This window comes from Melozone crissalis, unplaced genomic scaffold (genome assembly GCF_028551555.1).
Source record: "Melozone crissalis strain CALT ecotype California unplaced genomic scaffold, PUWL_Pcris_2 ptg000013l_1, whole genome shotgun sequence".
Taxonomy (NCBI): Eukaryota; Metazoa; Chordata; class Aves; order Passeriformes; family Passerellidae; genus Melozone; species Melozone crissalis.
This window is the reverse complement of record NW_026535791.1, coordinates 25426766-25447309: the sequence shown is the minus strand read 5'-3', so window position 1 is coordinate 25447309 and position 20544 is coordinate 25426766. Positions and strand designations below refer to the sequence as shown.

Below are 20544 nucleotides of genomic sequence, written 5' to 3'. Positions count from 1 at the left end.
TTTGAAATTTTTTTTTCTTCTGATATTCAATGAACAGCTCTTCATCAAGATGCCCTGTTAGATTTTGGTTAGCTCAAGTGAAAAAATACTTTTATTACTGTGTTTCCATTTAAATAGGCACTACTGTCCTTGAAATGTCAAATAAAATATGACGTGTCAATTACTGTATGTCAAGCACATGATGTATTTTCAGCCATTGTTGATTTACATGGGTTTTGATGTGTGCTTGATATATTCTAATGGTGCTTCTTCAGCTCAGTGAATGTCTTGAAAACAACATTGAATGACACATAAATCACAGCACCACCTTTTTCAGGGACTTCTGCCAGAGCATGAGGTAGCAGCTTTGAGTTCCTGTGAATATTTGGTCTATAATGGCTCTTTTGTCCCAGAGTTGGGAGCCTGTAGTTTCTGGCAGGTTTGGCCACACAACTGTTTTATTCAATTATTTTTTTAATCATTACTTTATAAAAAGAAAACCTAACATTTTCCTAAGAGATTTTGTAGAAATCTCATGCCAGTATTTGGCTTGTATTTTATCTGGTGATGTGTATGTGGTAGAAAAGCATGAAGTAGCACCATAGACATCATCACCATATTATTGTCAGTAAGGATTTCTCCTAGTGATAATCACCTAAAATGTGCACCTACTTGAAGGATGAAACACTCACTTCCATCATTGCAAACAATAAAGTAGCATTTTTGACTTACAGTCAGAAATAAGAACAGGTTACTTTCTGATGTTTTCTACTTCCTACTTCCAGCATTTGCTGGTTGTGTTTAGTGCTAATATTTACTCTTCTGCCTGGAAAACATGTGCATTCACACAGCCATGTGATTCAGTCCAGTTCCAAAAAGATGATACCACTCTGATACTGTGGTGGCAGGAGGAAGAGGAGATAGGGGCAATATGCCCACAATTGCCCCTACAAAAATCATACAGAGCAGGATTAAGAGTACCCAGGAAAAATCATGTGCAGTGCTCTGGGGCTCCAAGCCATGTTTTCCTCCTTTCCCTGTCTTCACTCTATTAAAATGTAACACATTGCTTTAATAAGAAGCTGTGCATTTAATTTGTCTATACTTTCAAAGGGTATTGTTGAGTAAGGTGGGCATTGAAATAATGTGAGACTTCGTAACAGAGTTGTCTTTCAAAATGGCTTTTAAATGCAGTGCTCTCAGATGGGCAGGGCTAAACTTCAGCCCTTCAGAAATACAAGCTCACTCATGGGACATCTGTGGAAACTACATCTCTGCTCTTTGAACTCGAGAGGCTGAAATAAAAGCAGCCTGTGACAAAACCAGATGAGCACTGGACAATTTTTTGTTATTGCTCAATTTTTTGTCACAGAAAGGAGACAGTAGGATTTACCACCCTCTCTGGTGTGAACCAGAGAGCAGTGCACTATGCACCACTTGTTTGGCTGATATTCTGTGATTTTACATACCCTCTCCCTGCCTGCTTTTTCCAGAAGACATTTGTCAGGCTTCTGGCATGAAAAGATGCAAAAGGTCCACCTGCCAGGCCATCAGTCACTGAAAAGCTTAAAGATATTATGAAAATGACTATAATTTACTGAACATAAAATATACTGAAATTCAGACAGCTTGTTTTTGTAGAAAAGAACCTAACAAGAGCAAGAAATAACTGGCCAAGAAACAAAGCTGTTTAACACTACCTGGAGCAAATACATTGGCAGAGGTGCTACAGCTTCATTCTGTGCCTGCTGTGGGGTGAGTGCATGGCAGGAGAGGGACTTTATTGTGCCACAAGATGCTTCTAGGTCACACTTAGTTAACATTATTACTATTAAAATATCAGTTCTATCATTTTTTTAAACACTACCTATATATGTGTAACTCATATGGTTGCATTTGAATGGTCAAGTATGAGATGTGAATGAGACACGGATTTTGTGGTTGCTGTTACAGCTGATGTGAAACTCATTACAGACTTCCACTTTGCTACCCAGGCAAAGGGGGAGAAGGTGGCCTTGGAAATGGGAGCTTCCAAAGAGGATTTAGGGATGTAATTGAAGTGAATGGCTTCCCAAAAACAATGTTCTTGAAAGGAATGCTTAGCACATCAAGTTGTGTGTCCAGACTGTGGTCCTGTGTCAAACTCTACTTCAGACTGTGACAACAGTCCTCCTTGCTCCATCCCTTCTGTGTAGGGTAAAAGTATGGAATGGGCCAAAGAAATGAGAAGTGGGGTGGCAAGGAAGAGCCCTGCTCTTTCTGCCCCTTGAAATGTGTTCCTTCACCTCTGTGAGAGAGGAGTGAAGAGGTGAGCAGTCACCCTCACATCCAAGGCAGTGTCAGCAGGGGCACCTGCCCAGAGTGGAGGTGGCTTCATGGGGCTCGTGGGCTATGAGCACCCCATGGCCAGGGTGATGTGTCTGGCTGGTCTGACTGAGGTGGTTGCTTGTGATGACCATTGTTGTCTCATCTGATGCTGTGCTGAGTGCCACTCTGATGTCCCCCTCCATCTGTCTAACACTTCCTCCTATTTACTGCAGTTACAGCGATGCCGTTCTGTTATGCTGGGAGTTTTGGATTTAGATTTGGTTGTTTTTTTCCCGTGCCTCTTCCAAATGAACAATTGTGACAGCAAAATGCTTTGATAATTATCCCTTTTTACTGCATGTGAAGGCTCCAAATGTTTTAGGAAATTATGGGTGTTTTTTGATCTTTAAAGTTCTGGTATGTTCCATCCCATTTAACAAAACAAAGCAAAACAACATATGTGCAGAGTTGAGTTTTGCTAGATTTTAACAGACTCCAATTTCTCCCATAAAAGCTTGAGTGTAAGCACACTAGTTGTTCTTAATTACTATATTGGCAGCACTAACTGATGCTTTATTTGGTGACTGATACTGTTTGGCAAGTCTCATATTGTAAACAGGCAGAGATTTTAACAGATTAGGAAGGGGAAAATATCTAAAAGTGGGTGTGGCTATTTTCTTGGGTTTTTTCCTCCAAAATGGAAATTTAAAAAATAGGACTAAATGAGTCCTGATGTGAATTTAAGTTATTAAGCCAAATGTTCTGTTGGTGAAGATTTGGGAGAATAAATGTTTTCAGGGAAGCAATAGGAATTACAGAGATGAATGAATTGCATCCTAGGTCAGCACAACTGGCTTTGGGCTAATATATGCAGGAAGACTATGGCAAACAAGGGACCACTGAGTCCTTCACCAGTTTTGCTGACTGCACAGTTAAGATACTTGAAATTCAGAGCCCTGTCTTCCAGCCACTCAGATGTGTTGACCTCTGCTAATGAGCAACAGGCATAAATTAGCAAGGTGAATGGAGTGTCCCATTGTTACCATCCCTTGATTCTCAGCATTGTAGGAGATGCAGTTGGGAGGGATGTGACAGCTTCCAAGAGAGCAGATTCTCTTTGCTTCTTTGCAAGGTTTCCTTTGTAATGTGAGTGTGCTTCCAAGTGTGAAAATAAATTATAATGATGGTAGTGTAAATAATAAATGCATCAAGTATTAGTAATGAGGCCATGGAAGTATTATGTAACACTGAATAGGGCAAGGTGGGTGAAGGATGTCTGATCTCCATTGCTAAGGTGTCTGCAAGAAATTCTGCTGGTGACAGGATGATTTTTCTGCATAGATGGAAATTTGGTTCCTTCCCTTGTCCCTGAGACAATTTGAAATCAAAGGACAAAGTTTGTTAACCTGAAAGAGGGTGACCATTTAACCTCCTGTTAAAGAATGTTCATTTAACTACTGTACTATATGACTTTGAATTCTCTTTTTTTTGTTGGGCAGCATTGTTACCAAGTGATTAACCTAACTAATTTCTTGTGGGATGAAGTGAAATAAAATAGATTTCATAAAACCTGCAAACATGGATTTTTTTTCCCTGTTGCTGGTGTGTAGAGAAGGGCCAAGTAAAAAATCTAATGGCTGCAAAGTGTGTTCAAGTTTGTATGTTTTTATCCTTTCCTAAACAGAACATGAAATGTCTGTTGGAAATAGCAGAATACTTTCTCTCAAATAGTTGAATACTTGACATCCCAAGGGGAGACATATGCCCTTTTACCAGTGGGTAACTGTTGCTTGCCAGCAGAAGGCATAATGTTACATTTCAAAAAACCTGAAGAGGCAACTTCATTTAAATCTTACCCAGTTTAAATCCCTGCATAAATTCACATAAAAAGTAATAGTGAATATAAACACCCAAGTCCTCTGTTCAGTTTTTGCTTTAGCAGAGGTGGAGCATGCGCGGAGTGAAGTCTTGAGGTTTATTTTGATGGCAGAAAGCCATCAGGATTTTGTTCTTGCCTTTCTAAAGAAGGTTATTGTCATCCTAAAGATGAAGGTTATTGTCATCCTAAAGATGTTGGTAGTTTTCCCTGACCAGGGAATAGCCACAGTGAGGGCCATCTAGTTTTTCAAGTGGATGACCATGAGAGCAAGTCCGTGAAGTTACCTGGACCCAGTGAAGCCCAGAGGAGGGGGTTTCTTGGCTACCAGCCTAATCAAGGCTCTTGGAAAAGTGTTATGGTGTATTTATCAGGGAAAATAGACTTTGTACTCTGAGTACAACTGGAACAATTTCTGTGACAAGCAGATGTGTTAAAGATGTATTTCCTAGTACAAAATGTAAACTATGGTCATATGCCTGCTTACAGAAGAAATTTTTGTCTTAACCAAACCTTGCCTTGGTCATGAGACTTGAGTCTGAATGCAAGTCTGCCTTGTTGAGGAAGCATTAAGAGGACCAGTTCATGAAAACAGTACTGTGGTTTCCTCCATCTGTTGGGAAGTCCAATGTTTGACTCCCCTGAAGAGAATGGGAGCTTTACCAGACTTTGAGGCCTGTGTACAAGCTGGATGTCATTGTGGCTGGTGAGCTGGTGTAATGATAAACAAGGAATTGTTGAAATTTGGCTTTTTGACATGTGTGAAAAGTACATTAGTGCTCTGCTGCATAAATTACAAGTGGAAAAAGTCTACTTACCACAGACTGACTATTTGCTGAGTGGAGTTTGGGTTGATTTTAGTAATAGAGAGAAGAAAAGGAATATTGCCCACATGATGCAACAGGTCTGTGCAAGGCCAGTAAAAAGATGCAGTAACTCTTGTAGCTCATAGAGATGGTAGTCATGAGTTCCCCTTTCTCAGAAGTTGTATGTCTGAGTGGTTTCTGCAGCTTTCAGGAACACTTTCCATCCAGGGTACAGATGAAGCCTGAAATCTTCCAAATACTCCCAAATACAGAAACTACAACTGTGTAAATTTCAACCTCTCTGAACTATGACAAAACCTGGCCCTGTGATTCTCTAGAGAGGCAGTTCCCAGCTGGGGAATTTGCAGCAGGAATGGGGGAAGAAGAGAGAAATTAAGGAAGAGAAAAGAAGTGGCAGTACTTGGGAAAATCCTATGAGAGGCTGGCCTGGTGAAGCCCAGAACCTTGCTTCAGGTGAGAGTATTGCTATAAATAAGTGTGGAAAACCACAGATGCAAGGAGAGGTAGTAGGTTTTCTTCATATTGCAGTAGTTCTGTTCATGTACTGGAACCTCACTCTACTTTGTTTTGCAAACATAAAACAGCCATGAAGATGTGGAAAGGATCTCATAATCCAAATGAAGGAATACATCATTGATATGAACGGCTGTAAAGCCAGGTACAAGGTAGCATACTGAACAGAAAAGCTCACTTCTTGTGTAAAACAAATACATCAGGATTCCTTGTTAATGAAAATGATTACTAACACAATCTGTAGAGCCCTTGAGTGGTACAGTTTAGATTTATAGGGTGTTTTTCTCTTGTTCTTTTATTAAAAATGTCTTTCAGTACGAGAGGGTGCTCTGGAAGAACAAAACAAGCAAAACTATAAATCTCAGAATAAATTTATTAGAAAGTATCTTAGGAAGAGAAACCCAAATCCCTGAGGTATGATCTTGCACTCAGTAACTTTTTTGTCCCCCAAATCAATGAAATTATTTAGTCCCTTTTTTCTTAGACAGATCAAATTGGTATCGTAGTTATATTATCTCAGTTATAAATACTTGGCAATATATACTCTCACACAGGAGTTTGTAAAGAGCTGTGGGGTATAAAAATCTTGTCTTCTGAGATGGCTTTCTGTTGGGGGCGGCAGGCTTTATATAAATATATATATATAAACACCAAAATATACACTTCAGTGTGGTCAACCATTTAGTAGTTAACAAAATCTGCTTGATGACACAGAGTATGACAGATGACCACCCATAATTGCATTTCACATAGGTATCTAGGGTAATCAAATATTTAACTTATCAGTTATAACCCTTCTGAACAGGAGGAAAGTAAAGGTCATTCACATGATCTTCAGTCCCAATGGAAACAATGTCCTCATTTAATATCACTGACTTGGCAAGATGCTAGTGGCAATTTTGTCAGCTAAGGATACAGAACAGAGAATTTTTAATCACCACTACATTTGTTACTCTGACCAACAAGAGGAGGTGGATGCACAGGCAAGAGTTGTCATTGTACAGTCACTGGGACTGACTACTGTGTTGTACGGTGTGAAGAATCAGAATTAGAGAGTAGAAGAAAGTGAAATCTGGAGAGCAAGGTAGAATATTCAGAGAGTCCTGCACTGGAAAGTGAAGGATCTGTGCTATTTGAACAAATAACCAGAACAAAGGTGAAAGACGTGCATATCTGTACATACTAATCTTATTTCCATGATGAACATTTCAGCTCATCCTATGTCTGCAACAGACTCATTTTTATTTCCCTTTTTAAAGAATTTTCTGCTGAGATTACCAGTATTGACAAAGCTTGTTTGTAATATGTGTTGCCAGAAGAGTGTGAAGAAAAAGTATGAATCAGCAACAGGAGAGGTAAAAAGCAGCATCCTGTGATCTCAGAACTGAGCTGTAGATGCTCACTTACCCAATTTTCTGCTCTGTTTAGAAGGAAACAAGAAAGAAAGAGCGAACAGACTTGGCATTGATGCAGCCTCTGTCTGGAGGGAGAGTTAGTGTGGCTGGAGATCCTGCGAATGATCACTGCTGTTCTGCCAGCTCTGAAAGGAGGGGACAAAATAAGATGCTTTTTCTCTGCTAGACCAGCTCCCAGGTTCAGCTCCCAGGCCTGAACTAGCATGCATCAAACATATGTGGCACACAGGATTTCAGGAATTATTCCTGCTTTCAGGAAGATATGAAATGCTTTGTCTTAAGATCCAAAGAACAGACCCTTGCCCATGCACTTTAGTCCACTTGCAAGTTCATTGTGAAGATATGTTTCCCCACTGCTTGAAATTTCCTTTTTTTCATGAATTTTCACTCCTGTTGAGAAAAAAAAATCAGACTGAAACAAAGTAAGCTGATTTTGGAGGTTTCTCCAAGAGAAGTGAAGGTTTATGTTAGCTCATAGTCACTTAGTAGTCTTCCATTATAATGTGCAGATACATGTGTTTATGAATATAAACACCTTGTAGGAACTATTTAGAAAAAACAAGTATTCATTAGAAACTCTCTTTAGAATATGAGCATGGCTGAGCACTGGAACTCAATGCCCAGAAAAGTTTTGCCGGGTTTTTGGTTTATTTTTTTTCTGTCTTCAAACATTTTCATCCTTAAACAGGACAAGACTGTGAACAACTAGCTCTACCTCTGAAGAACCTGGCTCAGCAGAAAATCTATAGTTACCTCCACAGATGAGTTTTTCTGTTAGTCTTTACTCCATGATAATACACCATGTTAAAAAAAGAGGTGTTAACGTGAGCTTTGACATCCAGAGCAGTCTTTGCATTCTGTTCAACCATCCAGATGAGCTGGAAGGATCAATATTGCTTATTGACCCCTCCATAACATGCACATTTTAGAAAAATACTTTTAAACATATGTAAACTGCTGTCATGTGTCACCTCAGGATCTCTGAGAAAATCTAAGGACAAGTGTCTCACTTAATATGAGTCCATCTGTCCGAACCAAGAGAAAGGCAGAGCAGTGAAACAGAATTATGTTTAATATGACGGAAAATGTTAATTCTGTGTGTAAAACATAATAGCCTTCCTGCCAAATGTTTCTAAAACCTTTGCAGGTAGAAACAAACTCTGTATGCTCTGGCATGTTAGGAGAACCATGAAATTCATCCTTGTTAAGGAGCATCTCAGTAATTCAGTAGGGCTGGTGTGGGACTTGCTGTTGCCCAGGTTTGGCTGCTGCTGGATGTAGTAGTGCAAGTTACCATATAGCCATGAATTTTCTCAAAAGCAGGAAGAAACATTTTAGTAATGTAGGCAATGCCCAGGTGCAAGGTAGTTAGCATGTCATTCCTTTGCTTTTTTACAGGATAGCTCTCTAGGGTAAAGCTTTGTCTGTTATTAAGTATAAAATAGATGGAAAAGTTTTGGTGGGTTTTTTTCCTATGACATTTCAGAGTTCATCATAGATGTGATTTGTGGGTTTTCTCTGTCAGAAGTGCTTTACAGTCCTCCAGTCACCAGATCTGGGGAGTGTGCTGGTGCATGTCAGAGATACTTTCTGGCTCAGTTTCCTTTCCTTAGAAAGCCAGAAGAGAAAAGCAGCATGAAAAAGGAGAATAGGGTGTGTATTTGGGTCTCAGCCCACTGTGGAGCTGGAAAGCACCTCAGAACACCCAATCCTAATAGCTGGAAAATGCTCCTGGGTCCCACAGCACGAATATAGATCAGAAAGATCAAACAAATGTCTCATGTCTCAGCTTAATGCACCTGATTACAGAGGTGATGAATAGTTTTGGTAAGGTGTGCCGTGGTTTACCTTAGTGCTGTTTGTAGTAGGCGCCAAAGTTCTTTCCCTTTGCCAGAAGTTTGTTCCATGTGTAATTGTGCTTCCACTTCCACCCCAGCCAGAGCAGTGTTGTGGCACACTCAGGTTTTGCAAGGCAGCTCAGCAGTTCAAGGACCTTTATCTGGTCTCAACAGTAAATGCTGCAGATGAAGTCAAAGATGTGCAGGGTGTTTTGTTTGCTGACTGCCCAGGTCAGGAATACAACAGTATGGGTGGGAATGGCCCTATGGAGCTGGAGCAGAGGATGCTCTTTGCCAGGGTACTGCCTCTGGCAGCAGCCAGGGTGGACATCTAGTTCAGAGCATAACAGGAGAAACTTCTGTGCTCCTACTCCCATCCACCCATCTCCTCCTTGTGCAGCTTCACTCGAGCTCCAGCTCAAGCACTTTCTGAACCAAATGTATTCAAGTCTTCTTTTATCTCTGTCTTGTTTATCCATGTAATTTTCCCATTTCATATGTGTGCTGTTTGTGTATGCTGCCAAATTCCTCCTTTCTTTCTTGACAAAAAGTATAATATCAAATATAACATCACCTTAAAGTACAGTGATTGAAGTAACTGCTGCTAATAAAAGAGTAGCACATATTTTCCTTTTATGATTGCCTTAAGTACTGCTTGATATGTTTTAATGTCTAACATTCCTAAGGCAGCTGTTTGCCTTTCATGAAACATTAAATAGGATCTAAGAATCAAAGAGGAGAAAAAATACATGTGTATATATATATGTTCATCTGTTCATGAATAGGGAACAGAAGCAACTTTGTAATTTTTTTTAGATAAATATTTGAGTGAAGATTTTTATCAGGAGATGGCACTATTTAAGCATTTTATAGCAAAAAAACCTACTATGTTTTTGTATAGTAGGATTTTGGCATCTGACTACTAGAAGGAGTTTTATAAATTGTAATGAGAAATAATATCCATGTCATATTTCTTCATGGTGTAATGTGTAGTGTTACCCGTGTCCTGAGTGGGATGTTAACATTACATTACCTACCAGAAAATGAAGTTGCATTATGTGAAAAGGTGCTACAAAATAAAGTAATTTAGAGTTGGAATCTGGGAAATGTGATTCAAAGCCGCTTTTCAAAAAGGCACAGAATACTCACATGTCTGTTAGACTGTGAAACTTAGGGTCTTAATAGGAGATACTTTGTATTTAGTGCCATCAGCTCCAGGAATGAGTGGTGTGCTGCTGTGGGTGGGTTCATTCAGAAAAGTGCCAGAGGAGCCAAGCAAAGGTGCTGGGACTGTGGTCATCCCTGCTTCTGAGGGCTCTTGGTGGGCAGCTACCCTGAAAGCCAGAGGAGGACTGACAGCTGCTGTGGAGGTGTGTGAGCCTGCTGTTCAGTGTGCCCAGGGAGTGCCATCCCACACTGAATCCAAAGGCTGGGATTTAAAAACATTATGTCTATAGTTAGTCACTTAACAGCTCTAGCTTCTATAAATGTTAAGCAGCCAAAACCCATGATGCTTCTTTCTGCAGCCCTGGTTCCCTTTGAACACTGAACAAATGCTAGAGATCCAAGGATTTTCTTCAACTGCTCATTACCATCTGAATGCAGGCATGTAGTACTCTAGTTTTCTGCTTTTATTTAATTTGCCTGCGCTTTTAATTACTATAACTTACAGGCTGATCCAGAAGCTTTGCATGTTTCATAAAGTGAAGATTCACATTGCTAAATGTATACATTATTTGAATATTTGAGTATTGTATAGTGACATATTTTTCCCTTAAAAACATAAAACCTGTAAATATCTGAATGTCCAAACTTGAGCTGAGGGTGGGATATGACTGCTTCTGTCATGTATTGCCAAAGCACATCATCAGCTCATAGTTATTCAACATGGTCATATCTCCCAGTTTTTGTTTTCAGCTTATCTGTTTATGTGGTTATTTTTCTGTGTGTTTTATACTCAAATATTACAAGAAGCAACTTTCCTGTGGAACAAAAGCTGGATTTTCCAGTTGTTCCTGATGTTGATTGCTTATGTCCATGTTCTCTATTTCTTCACACATATTCTAAATTTACATGGAAGCTGTGGTAATCAAAGCTGGTTGCCACTAAAAGGGGTGGTGACACTCCCCTAACCCATGACCACAGGTTCCCATCTTCTGCCATATGTCAGTGCAGGTGCTTGGCACACTCTACTTAGGGAGTCAAGATACCAAGAGCTTCTCAGATTTTTTTTGGCAGAATTTTCTTCTCGTTGCTGTGGGTCCTGCACTGGCTTGCTGCAGAATCAGGCAAGTGCCAGTGCCAACACAACAGAAAGCAGCTGGAGTGGGACTGTCCTGATGTGCCATCTCAGCCAAATCCTCTGCTCAGAGCCCAGGGGCTGAGAAGCACAGGAGGACCACAGCTGGTGTTATACGGGCTGGCCTGCTGAGCCCCTGATCCAGGCTGAGCAGATGCTGCTTGGTCCTGAGCCCCATCTGGTTTTTCTTCCCATGGCAGCCAGAGTGGAGGGGACATGGCTGACACATCCTGGGTCCCACCCCAAAGGGAAGAGAGCATCTGCTTTTAGCAGCCACAGACTGTTTTTGGGGTGCAATCACAAGTCTCTCAGTTAACTACAGGGCCAGCTGGAGAAGATCATGCAGCCTGATTGCTGTACAGGAGAGACTTAGGTAAGGTGACAGGGATGTTGGGTACAAGCCGGTTTGACCTGTTAGCCCTGGATCAATGTGTTTTCCATGAGAACTTCGGAGGCAGGCAGGATGTGTTGCCAAAGAGTCTGAGCTCATAGTGGAGGGGCCAAGCAGGAGTAGAAATGGTAATCACAAGGATGAGGATGCAACACTGGGACACTGTTTGGGTTTGTAGAGCAAAGAGCGAAGCGTGGCTTGCTGCACGTCCCTCACTCCTCGCTGGCCATGTCAGCCAGCCTTTGGCTGTCTCACTGGGATGTCAGCAGCACCCAGGAGCTCGTGCTTGGGTGGCCAAAGGTAGCCCTGGGTGTTTGCCACAGGGTGAGTGCACTTGAGCACGCTGTGAGTGGGGAGCAGCCAGTGTGCAGGCACTTGGGGTGTGTCATGAGACTGAGCACAGTTCAAAGCTTTAATAAACACACTGTATTCCCCAGGCAGCTCTGTTGGGTGTATTGCTCAGAAAACGCAGGATCAGTATAAATTTACCCATTACATGTGGTTTTTAACAGTGTTGCTGCCTGTGCCCCGGGCTATTCACTGTCCACACAGAACATGGGAAGTCATGGGCAGCATTCATAGAAAGGAAAAATAATCCTGCAACCAGGTTTGTTATGATCCACATCTCGCACAGTGCAGATCACGTTCAGCAGAACTTGGTGGCCATCTAGTGGTGAAGCCCCGGTCGGTGTTAGGTTTTGCAGACTGCTTTGTATCACAGAGACAAGAACTTGGCCATGTGTGAGTTGCGAAGATGTATGTTTCACTTCTAGCTGGAAGTAACACGGCTGAATTTTTATAAGTCACCCTTAATGCTTGCATTGGTTTTATTTATTTCACCATACGAACTGTACTGACTGCAGGTATTGCAGTGGCTCATGGAGGCAGCCAGCAGTCTCCCAGGATTCCCATTAGGTGTAACATTTTCTACACTAACATAGAAATTACACTGGTTTTAGAAATACCGAGCTACAAATAAACAAATATCAAGCTAACAGGTCAGAACTCAGTTTTCTTCTTTGTTTATTTATCTTTCAAGCTTCCTGTTTCAGCAATAACTTAATACATCCTGCTGAGCTGTTAAGTGTGGCATCAGTCCTACTGCAAAAGCCCACCTTGAGCATTGAAGGCTGCCCGAGGTCATGGCCATTAATAGAAGAATTGCCAGCTCCTCCTCAGGGTACCCTGGTAGCTCTTGGCTGATGACAGTTTTCTAAGTTTTCCCTCTGTGCAGTCGCTGGGGGGATGCTTAAATTTGAAGCAGGCTGCTACAATATGATTTGTTTGGGTTTTGGTTGGGGGAAGAGGGGCATTGTGGTCTTTTTTGGTTTTTTTCTTTATTTTATAGAATTTTAAACAAAAATGGAAAGTAACTTAGTTGAAAAAATTGTGACTTTCCTGTGAATTCCCTGATACATCCATTTCAGTCTTTGTCTACTATGGTGCCATCAAACAGTAGTTTTGGGAACCATGTCCTGACATCTGGCACAGCCCCTGTGGTCTTCAAGAGGCACTAAATGTGGTTTTGAGGACTTTACTTCTGTCTGTGTGATCAGTGAGGGTATTTTATAGAAATTGCTGGAGAAAGGAGAAGGTGTCCCTTTGCTGTTTGCAAGGCAAAGGGAAGGAACATCAGCAAATCATCTGTGAGTTACTGTGAGAGGGACTAACCTGAGGAAGCTAAAGAAAGCTTGTGCTTTTTTAGGGTCTTTGGTGATATCCCCATTTAAAGCCACACAGCTTTTGCAAGGCTAAAACCACACTGGTGGTGTCAGGTAGATTCTAGCTCCTTTACCACCCTTGAACATGTCTGCTCTGGGGGTCCCCCTATGCCACAGGAGTTGAAGTGGCAGAGGAAAACCACCTTGGACATATGCTCTCACTTGCCATGTGGGTGTCCTCTGCTGGTTGGTTTCTCATTTAAGCTGCAGGGCTGCGAGGGGAAGGCGTGAGGTGAAATTCGCTGGTTCTAGCTGACAAGAGCTTTTCTCCTTGCTCTGCTGAATAAGCGATGGCTGTGAAGCTCTCAGGGGATGGTGACAATATTCGTCACCTCCTGTGGCTTACTCAGTTATTTTCTCTCCTGTGGGATAAGCAGGGTGCTACACTTTTTAGAAAGAGGGAGCAATCCAGTTTAAAAGCAGCAGCATTGATCGTGTGCCACCTTCATGACACTGCTCTGTGCCATCCTCTTCTGTATAAATAGCCGGGAAAGCACAGAGTGGTTCCCAGCAGTGACATCACTTTCTCATATGTGACAAATAGCTTTTCATGAGGTGCTGACTCTTCTATAGGTTCAGTTTGTCTTGGGGCTGGAAATTGCAGCAGCGTTTTAAGCTTGATCTTCCTCCTATTTAAATGACCTGTACTATACAGGATCTGAACACTCTGTTACAAAATAGGGTTTTAAGACAGCTCATAAGATACTTGCAGAAAAAAGATGCACAGATATTTACTTTTAAAGATCAGGATTTCCTAGTTTTGAGCACTGGATTTTGTATGTTCAGTATTGAGCTTTAACATTTGATTTACAAGTTTGCTTTTATTTCAGCTGGTAGGATGTTTAAAAAAAAGAAAACCCTACCGGAGTAGTGAAACCATTCTCAGTGAATTGTCTAACCCAAGACTTTTATTTGTTCTGAGATTCAGAACAATTGCTTAAATGCAATTCCTAAGCCATTTCTGTGAGAACTAGACATATCTGTATTCCAGCCATATAGTTAAAGTGCTAATCTTTCTTAGCCTCTTGGGGACAATTTTTGCCAGCTATTGTTGTTACTACGGCTCTCTGTCCACTTCTGTCTCCATTCCAGGAACTCTCTGCACATCTGTTGACATGCATCATATTATAGGCAAAAAATAATTAATCTGGAGAATCTCTTGCCTGCAGGTAAAATATGAATATGTGTTTAAAGAGTACTCTTCATAAAGAAAGTACTCCCCCCCCCCCAATTAGTGCTTCAGGTTAGGATTGTACTGTGAAAATATTTAAACAAAAATAAAACTGCGAAATTTGGACTACCGTTAATTCAAGGCTTAGAGATTTGTATGTAGAGAATTAGAACATCAGTGAAATCATGTGCTAATGGTGTGAGATGCTTTACACAAACTTTTAACCCCATATGAGGAGTCCTCAGCAAGTTCTGCAAAGCTCCAGGAGTTCAGCGTATGTCATAACAGCTACAGCTGTGCAGGAGCTCCTCTGACAGGAGCCTGCAGGTCAGTGTTAACAGAGGTGCTTCCCAGCAGATGCATCAACATCAGTGCTCCTTTCAAATGCTTGCCTTAGTACCATGGATTTCCCAAAGGTTCATCCTTTTCCTTCAGATTGATCTTAAGAGTCTAAAAGAGCAGGCTAATGAGTGTGTAGCCCATTTACCCTGAATGTCAATAAACCTGGGAAGCCCCAGAAACCTGATGAAGGGCAGCGTTGTCCCAGTACTTAACTAAACAGGCTGCTGTAGCTGTGGGTGATGGTGGTTGCTGTGCAATATAATCATAATGAGGTTGATAGGATGATCAGTTAATAATGATTTATGGCTGTGTGGTGTGATTACTGGCAGTCAGTGAGAGTTTGAATCACGGCCTTCCAACTTGATAATAATTTATCTAACCAAGCCAAATGCATTGCGGTAGCAGGGCTTTTTTCAAGCAATAGGTCCAGCACACACTGTACTTAGAAACTAACACAACATTACTTCAATGCTGTATTTTAATTGCTTAAAATTAGGGTAACTGATAGGCTGTAGGACATTGCTGTAAATGGAATATCTTTGATAAGCATTTATGTGTTTCTGTGGGAATTGTTCTCTGGCCTTGTTCTTAAACTTCATTTATCAGTGGTCTGAAAGAAAATAAATTTTATTGGCTTGCACATGACAGATTGAGAAGTGCTAAATGAGAAACTGGAAAAATCGCTGCTGCGGGGTGATCTGGATCTGTTAGCAGTCTGTATTCAAGCAAACAACAGGTGTTGGGCCTAATGTAAGGATCCATAGTTCAGATCTGGGTACTGGAAACACTTTTTCATAAAAGGTTTCAGGCTTTTTATCTATTTAAACTTGTCAAAGAGAAGTTATGGAGGCTATATATATACTTGTTTAGAAAACAGTTCAGTGAGCTTGTACCTGGACACATGTCAAATAGAAATAGAGCTCAGATAAAGTCAGGCTGCTTCATTATTGGAGCAGTATTTCAAGCATCATGGTGGGGTTTTTTGGGCAATAAGCACTTCTAAATCAAAACTTCAGTTATTTCATTTTGCAGAATATGCTCTCATTCCAGCACTAATTGTGTCAAAATGTTGAAAGGAAAATAGATAATTCATTTTTTGCGTCCCTTCTAGCACAGTCACTTCTGTTGCAGCTTATTTTTTGGGGCCCAAGCTATACACCATGCTCTTGCTTCACTTTTTGCTTCTGTTCTGTTTTTCAGTTCAATTTCACCGTTCAGTATTGAGAGCACAAGGCGTCAGAGGAGGTCTGAGTCTCCAGACTCCAGGAAGCGGCGCATCCATCGGTGTGACTTTGAGGGATGCAACAAAGTGTACACAAAAAGCTCCCACCTGAAGGCTCACCGGAGAACGCACACAGGTGAGGTTTGCTGGCACTGTGGTTAAGACAAGCACGTGCCTTTCTGTCCAGTTTAGGGCATAATGGAGCTTGTCATCCTACAGTAGGAGCCAAAGGCCTGTACCTGAATAACAGATGTCTGTGAGTGCATTGGCATTCTGGTGCAGATCAGGAGTGTTCCTTTGAGTGGAGCTTCCCTGTCATCCCCTCTTGGCAGCACAAGACTGATGGCAGCACCAACCAGACTCTTCTCAGATGAGACTCAACACAAAAGTGGCCTCTGGGGACGTACTTGCTGTGCTTCAACAAAGTGTGGTCATTGCTTGAGACCAGCCAGAGCTAGTCCAGAGAAAACCCTCAAGAGCATATAGTGTGGTCATGAATGTTCAGCAGCACTTTTTTCACTCTACAGACCTTTTTCTTTTGAAACTACTTGCTTTTACAGATGTAGTCTTTGGATGCTGGGAGCTCCTGAAATCCTTCAGTTCAATTCAAGGGTAAACTCAAGTCCTCAGTATATCTTTCTGGAGGCTTTCAGAGGCGCCTGTCCCATACTGGAGAGGGAAGTCATCACTGTATGAGAAACAGTTCCACTAGATCCTTACAGTAGAGGTGCAAGAGAGATGCTTAGAGGAGCTGGGCCCCATTCAAGGGTGACCATACTTAACACTCACTCAATACCTGCTGTCATTATTAACTTTATGGGCTGTTACTAATCTGTATGACAGGCATGTAAGGGTAGCGAAAGGAGTGATGTGTAATAGTTGTAATTTTATTGTGGATAAACTCAGGAGCAGCAATTTCAAGTTTTCGAGAGCAAGTATAAAAGGGGATTGATTGGATGGCTGGAAAGGCAGTGAAAAGAACACTCTGAGCCTCAGTGTTATTCCTTACTCTGATGCTGATTTGCTTAAATTAAATATATTGATCTCTGTGCTCTTAATGGACTTCAGCATTCCTGTAACTCCTTGGAGGAGAGATGGTGTTTATCCATTGTATAGGACAATGTTGTTCTTTGCTGAGGATCTGCTGGTGCTTTCTGTGATCTGATGTACTCTAAAGAGTATGACATATTGCTTTAGAAAATTAAGTGAAGGCTTCTCCATTTCAATTGAGGGTGCATCTCCATTGCTTTTTCCAGTATGTCTTTTGGCTGGTAGGACTTTTGTTGAGAGAAGGATGGAACAAGGCTCCATCCTAATATTCCCTACTGAAACAATTTCTGTAAGGTATGAGTCCCTTCCTTAAACAACAGAAATGTTCTGGTGATCTGGAAATTGCATTACATTTCCTTCCAGGCCAATTTTCTTGGTTTCTTCATATCTTCCCATTAAGACAAGCCTTCTGCTCTGTCGTTATTTGTCATGTCCTGTCTTAATTCTTTTTTCGTCTTCCCTCTTCTTTCCAATCTTAAATGTGGCCTTTCATCCCTACTCTTCTAATATCTTTTATTTACCCTTACCCTGTCACCATTTTCTGTCATTTTTGTTTTACCTCTTTTATCCCAGTCTAACCCTACTCTGTCATTTTCCTTCTCCCTGCTGGATTTATGTGTTGTTTCTTTTCTTGCCTGTATCACCCTTTGAGCATTACATAGCTGTAACAGAGAGCCCAGCAGAGAAGAGCCATAGAGGGTTTGGTTTGAAACAAAAGTACCATTTATCTGCTTACACCACAGGGAAGTCACTCTTCTCTATCCTGCCAGACTGGCAACCAGCCCGGGAGTATAAGCAATCATCATGTGAGTTACCAAACTAGATGTGGACAACCTCAGAAATGTCACACCCAAGGCAACCCAGAAACAGAGGAGGCTCTTTTCTGTTATGGCATTTTAAAACACTGAAAATTACATTTGTTGGATGTCTGTAATTTGTCAGGGATCTCTTGAGGCAGACTGGGGCTTGCCGGTAATGCACCCCGATCAGTGTTAGGTAACCAACACCACTGAATCTCAGACTGTGCACGTAGGGTGCTCAGAAATAGGCACTGAAGGCTTGAGAGGATGTAGGTAAATCCCAGTTTAAGCATATGTAGCTCTCCACCAGCACAAAAGGAGTTTGTCTGCCTGCTGTAATCGTAGGATCCATATCCCCAGCTGTGGTTCCCTGGCAGCTGGTGTTGAGGCTTTGCTATCTGTCTGGGATCTCTGGGTAGTCAGAGAAGAGGGATTGGCACCTCTGGGGCATGTTATTCCCTCTTCAGGTATACCCAGAGATTGGCTTGCAAAGGTGCTTCTCCTTCACTGCTGAGCACAGGGGAAGCCTGGATACCTGCCAGACTGTGCTGACTGAAACGAATTCCCACACCAACATACAGCTGCCTGAACTGTTCTGTAGTCATGCTGGTAGCTGGTTCTTACTTCAGGGAAAAAGGAAAATAACATCAAATCAAAAACCTTCATTAAATTGTCAGCTGATAACTAACTGCTTTATAGTGACATTGCAGAAGGCTTGATGAAAGAAGTGTAGTCCAGAACAAATGGTCAGTGCTGAATTTAGCCAGTGGATCCAGTGAGAAAACCTGTGTCATGCTGTTAAGATGAAATGTGCTTTACAGGACACTCCGTAGGTCTTGATGAGAAGTTGGTATATTCAGACTTACATGTAGCCTTGGCCATGAGCATACTCATCTTGTACTTGGCCATGTACTAATCTCATCTTGCATTTTTTATCTTGGCCTTTACTTTTGCTTCAGGCAAAACAAGTTAATTATTCACGTATGACCCAGAGTAATTAGTGCAGTTTTGGATAAGTATAAATGAAGTATGACAGCTATGCACGCAAGAGTGAGCAAGTTTCAGTAGGAAACTTTCTGAGAAAAGATCACAGAAACTCAGCATTGCATAATCTGTACCTTATTTTTTTTAGGCAGGCTGATCTTGCTGACAGTTGTTTACCTAAGCAGTATGTGCTTGAGAACTTTTTTTTCCATTTACTTGATGATCTTAAAGATCTTTTCCAAACTACATTATTTTGTGTGCATAGCCACTGAAACATTCACAGTAGTTTGGACTCAGGAGGAAATACAATGTGGTGTTATGATAGGATGAGCAGATTTGTTGGTTGGAAGGTATACTTCCTTTCATCCTAATGGAGACCAGAAACAGAATATTATAGATGGTAACAGTTGAATTTCATTCTCTTGGAGTAACTCCTAGGTTTTGTAAGTATGCTGTCATCTAGCTCCTCAATACTTGCCACCAGTGTCCTCAAAACTTGGTGTGCTGGTGTGGGCATGGAGTCCACTGGGGGGCGGGCTTGAATTATGTATTGTCGCTGACTGGGAAAGCTGCAAGTGAAACCTCTGATAGATAGAGCATTGCATAAAGCACAAGCTCTGGTATTAAATTTCTCTTTCTAGTATCAGCTCCTTGTTTTTGTTTTGCCAGATCATCAAATAAAGGTATCAGGAGGTATCAGGTGTGATGGAGAGCCTTCAGGGCTCACAGGCAATCTCGCAGCTCAGGTTTATCAACTCTTTCTGCAAGGAGAAACTGTGAGAAATTGGCTCACTGGACTTGCATTGAGCTAGTTTCTGCTTCAGTGAACTTAAAGAAAATTACTAATGTGTGACTCCACAAAGGAATAATCTTAAAAAATGGGAAAACCAGCAGCCATGAGTTGCATTCCTGGATTGTGTTCATCTGTGTTGCACTTGGCACAGGTGCTGGTGCTGGCCCCAGGAATGGGGAGAGTGTAAATGCTGTTTCCAAGGGGTGTGCACCTGTGCAGCCCTGGTGGGACCCACCTTCTTCACTTTGCTGCTTTTACTTGGCAGTTGGAGAAGAAAACAAGTCAGAATGCTATTTTATGATCTGTAGTGGCTATTTCAGTCCTTTCAAGCAACACTGAAGTTGCCATTGACACTTCCAATAGGACATCTGAGTCCTACAGACTGAGTAATATCGGTTCTTTCCACTGTAAGAACATCTAAACATCTGAAGTTGCTCATGGTTAAATCCAGTACTAGTTCATCATGGCTACCCCCTTAGCACGTGGAGAAGCCTAAGGAGTTTAAAACATTGTATGAATCATCGTGAAGAAGTCAACAAAGAAAGAAGATGCCTGCTTTGAGGTAATGTGGGACATAATTTTAGCGTCTGAAACACAAGAGATTTGTTCCCTGTCTCTCACCTCCACAGGATTTTCATTTACTGTAGTAGTAATCAGCATTCTGTATTTCTGTACAACCTTATTTAAGTTGTTAGTTAAAAATTTCTGGAAGAAGGTGGCAGTGCAGCTTTGTGGGGTCAGCAGCTGCAAAAGCCTGGGACTTTCCAAGCAGCATGAAGTGGGAATGGATTTAATCCATGGGTGTAGGCACCATATATCCACAGGCATGGAGGAGTGGAGGAGGCCAAGGTCAGCAACCAGAGCAGTTTTGTGGGACTCAGATACTGGGCTGCAACTGCTGCTCTTTGTCCTGCCCCAGCCAGCGCTGGGTCTCAGTCACCCTTCTCATTGCTGCTGCTGCAGTAGGGGCTGCTCTGTCAGGCCCTTGCAGAGCCAGGCTGAGTAAAGCCCCCAGG

The 20544-nt window shown here is 41.6% G+C and overlaps 1 protein-coding gene across 3 annotated transcripts in view; it reads left to right on the top strand.

Annotated features, from left to right (window-relative positions):
* KLF12 (KLF transcription factor 12) overlaps nucleotides 1–20544 on the top strand; it is a 240810-nt gene that overhangs the window by 199813 nt on the left and 20453 nt on the right. For all 3 annotated transcript variants that reach the window (XM_054271667.1, XM_054271665.1, XM_054271666.1), the window contains one exon: nucleotides 15880–16037. In XM_054271667.1, coding sequence (XP_054127642.1) covers nucleotides 15880–16037 — 158 coding nt within the window. The remainder of the gene's footprint in view (nucleotides 1–15879; nucleotides 16038–20544) is intronic.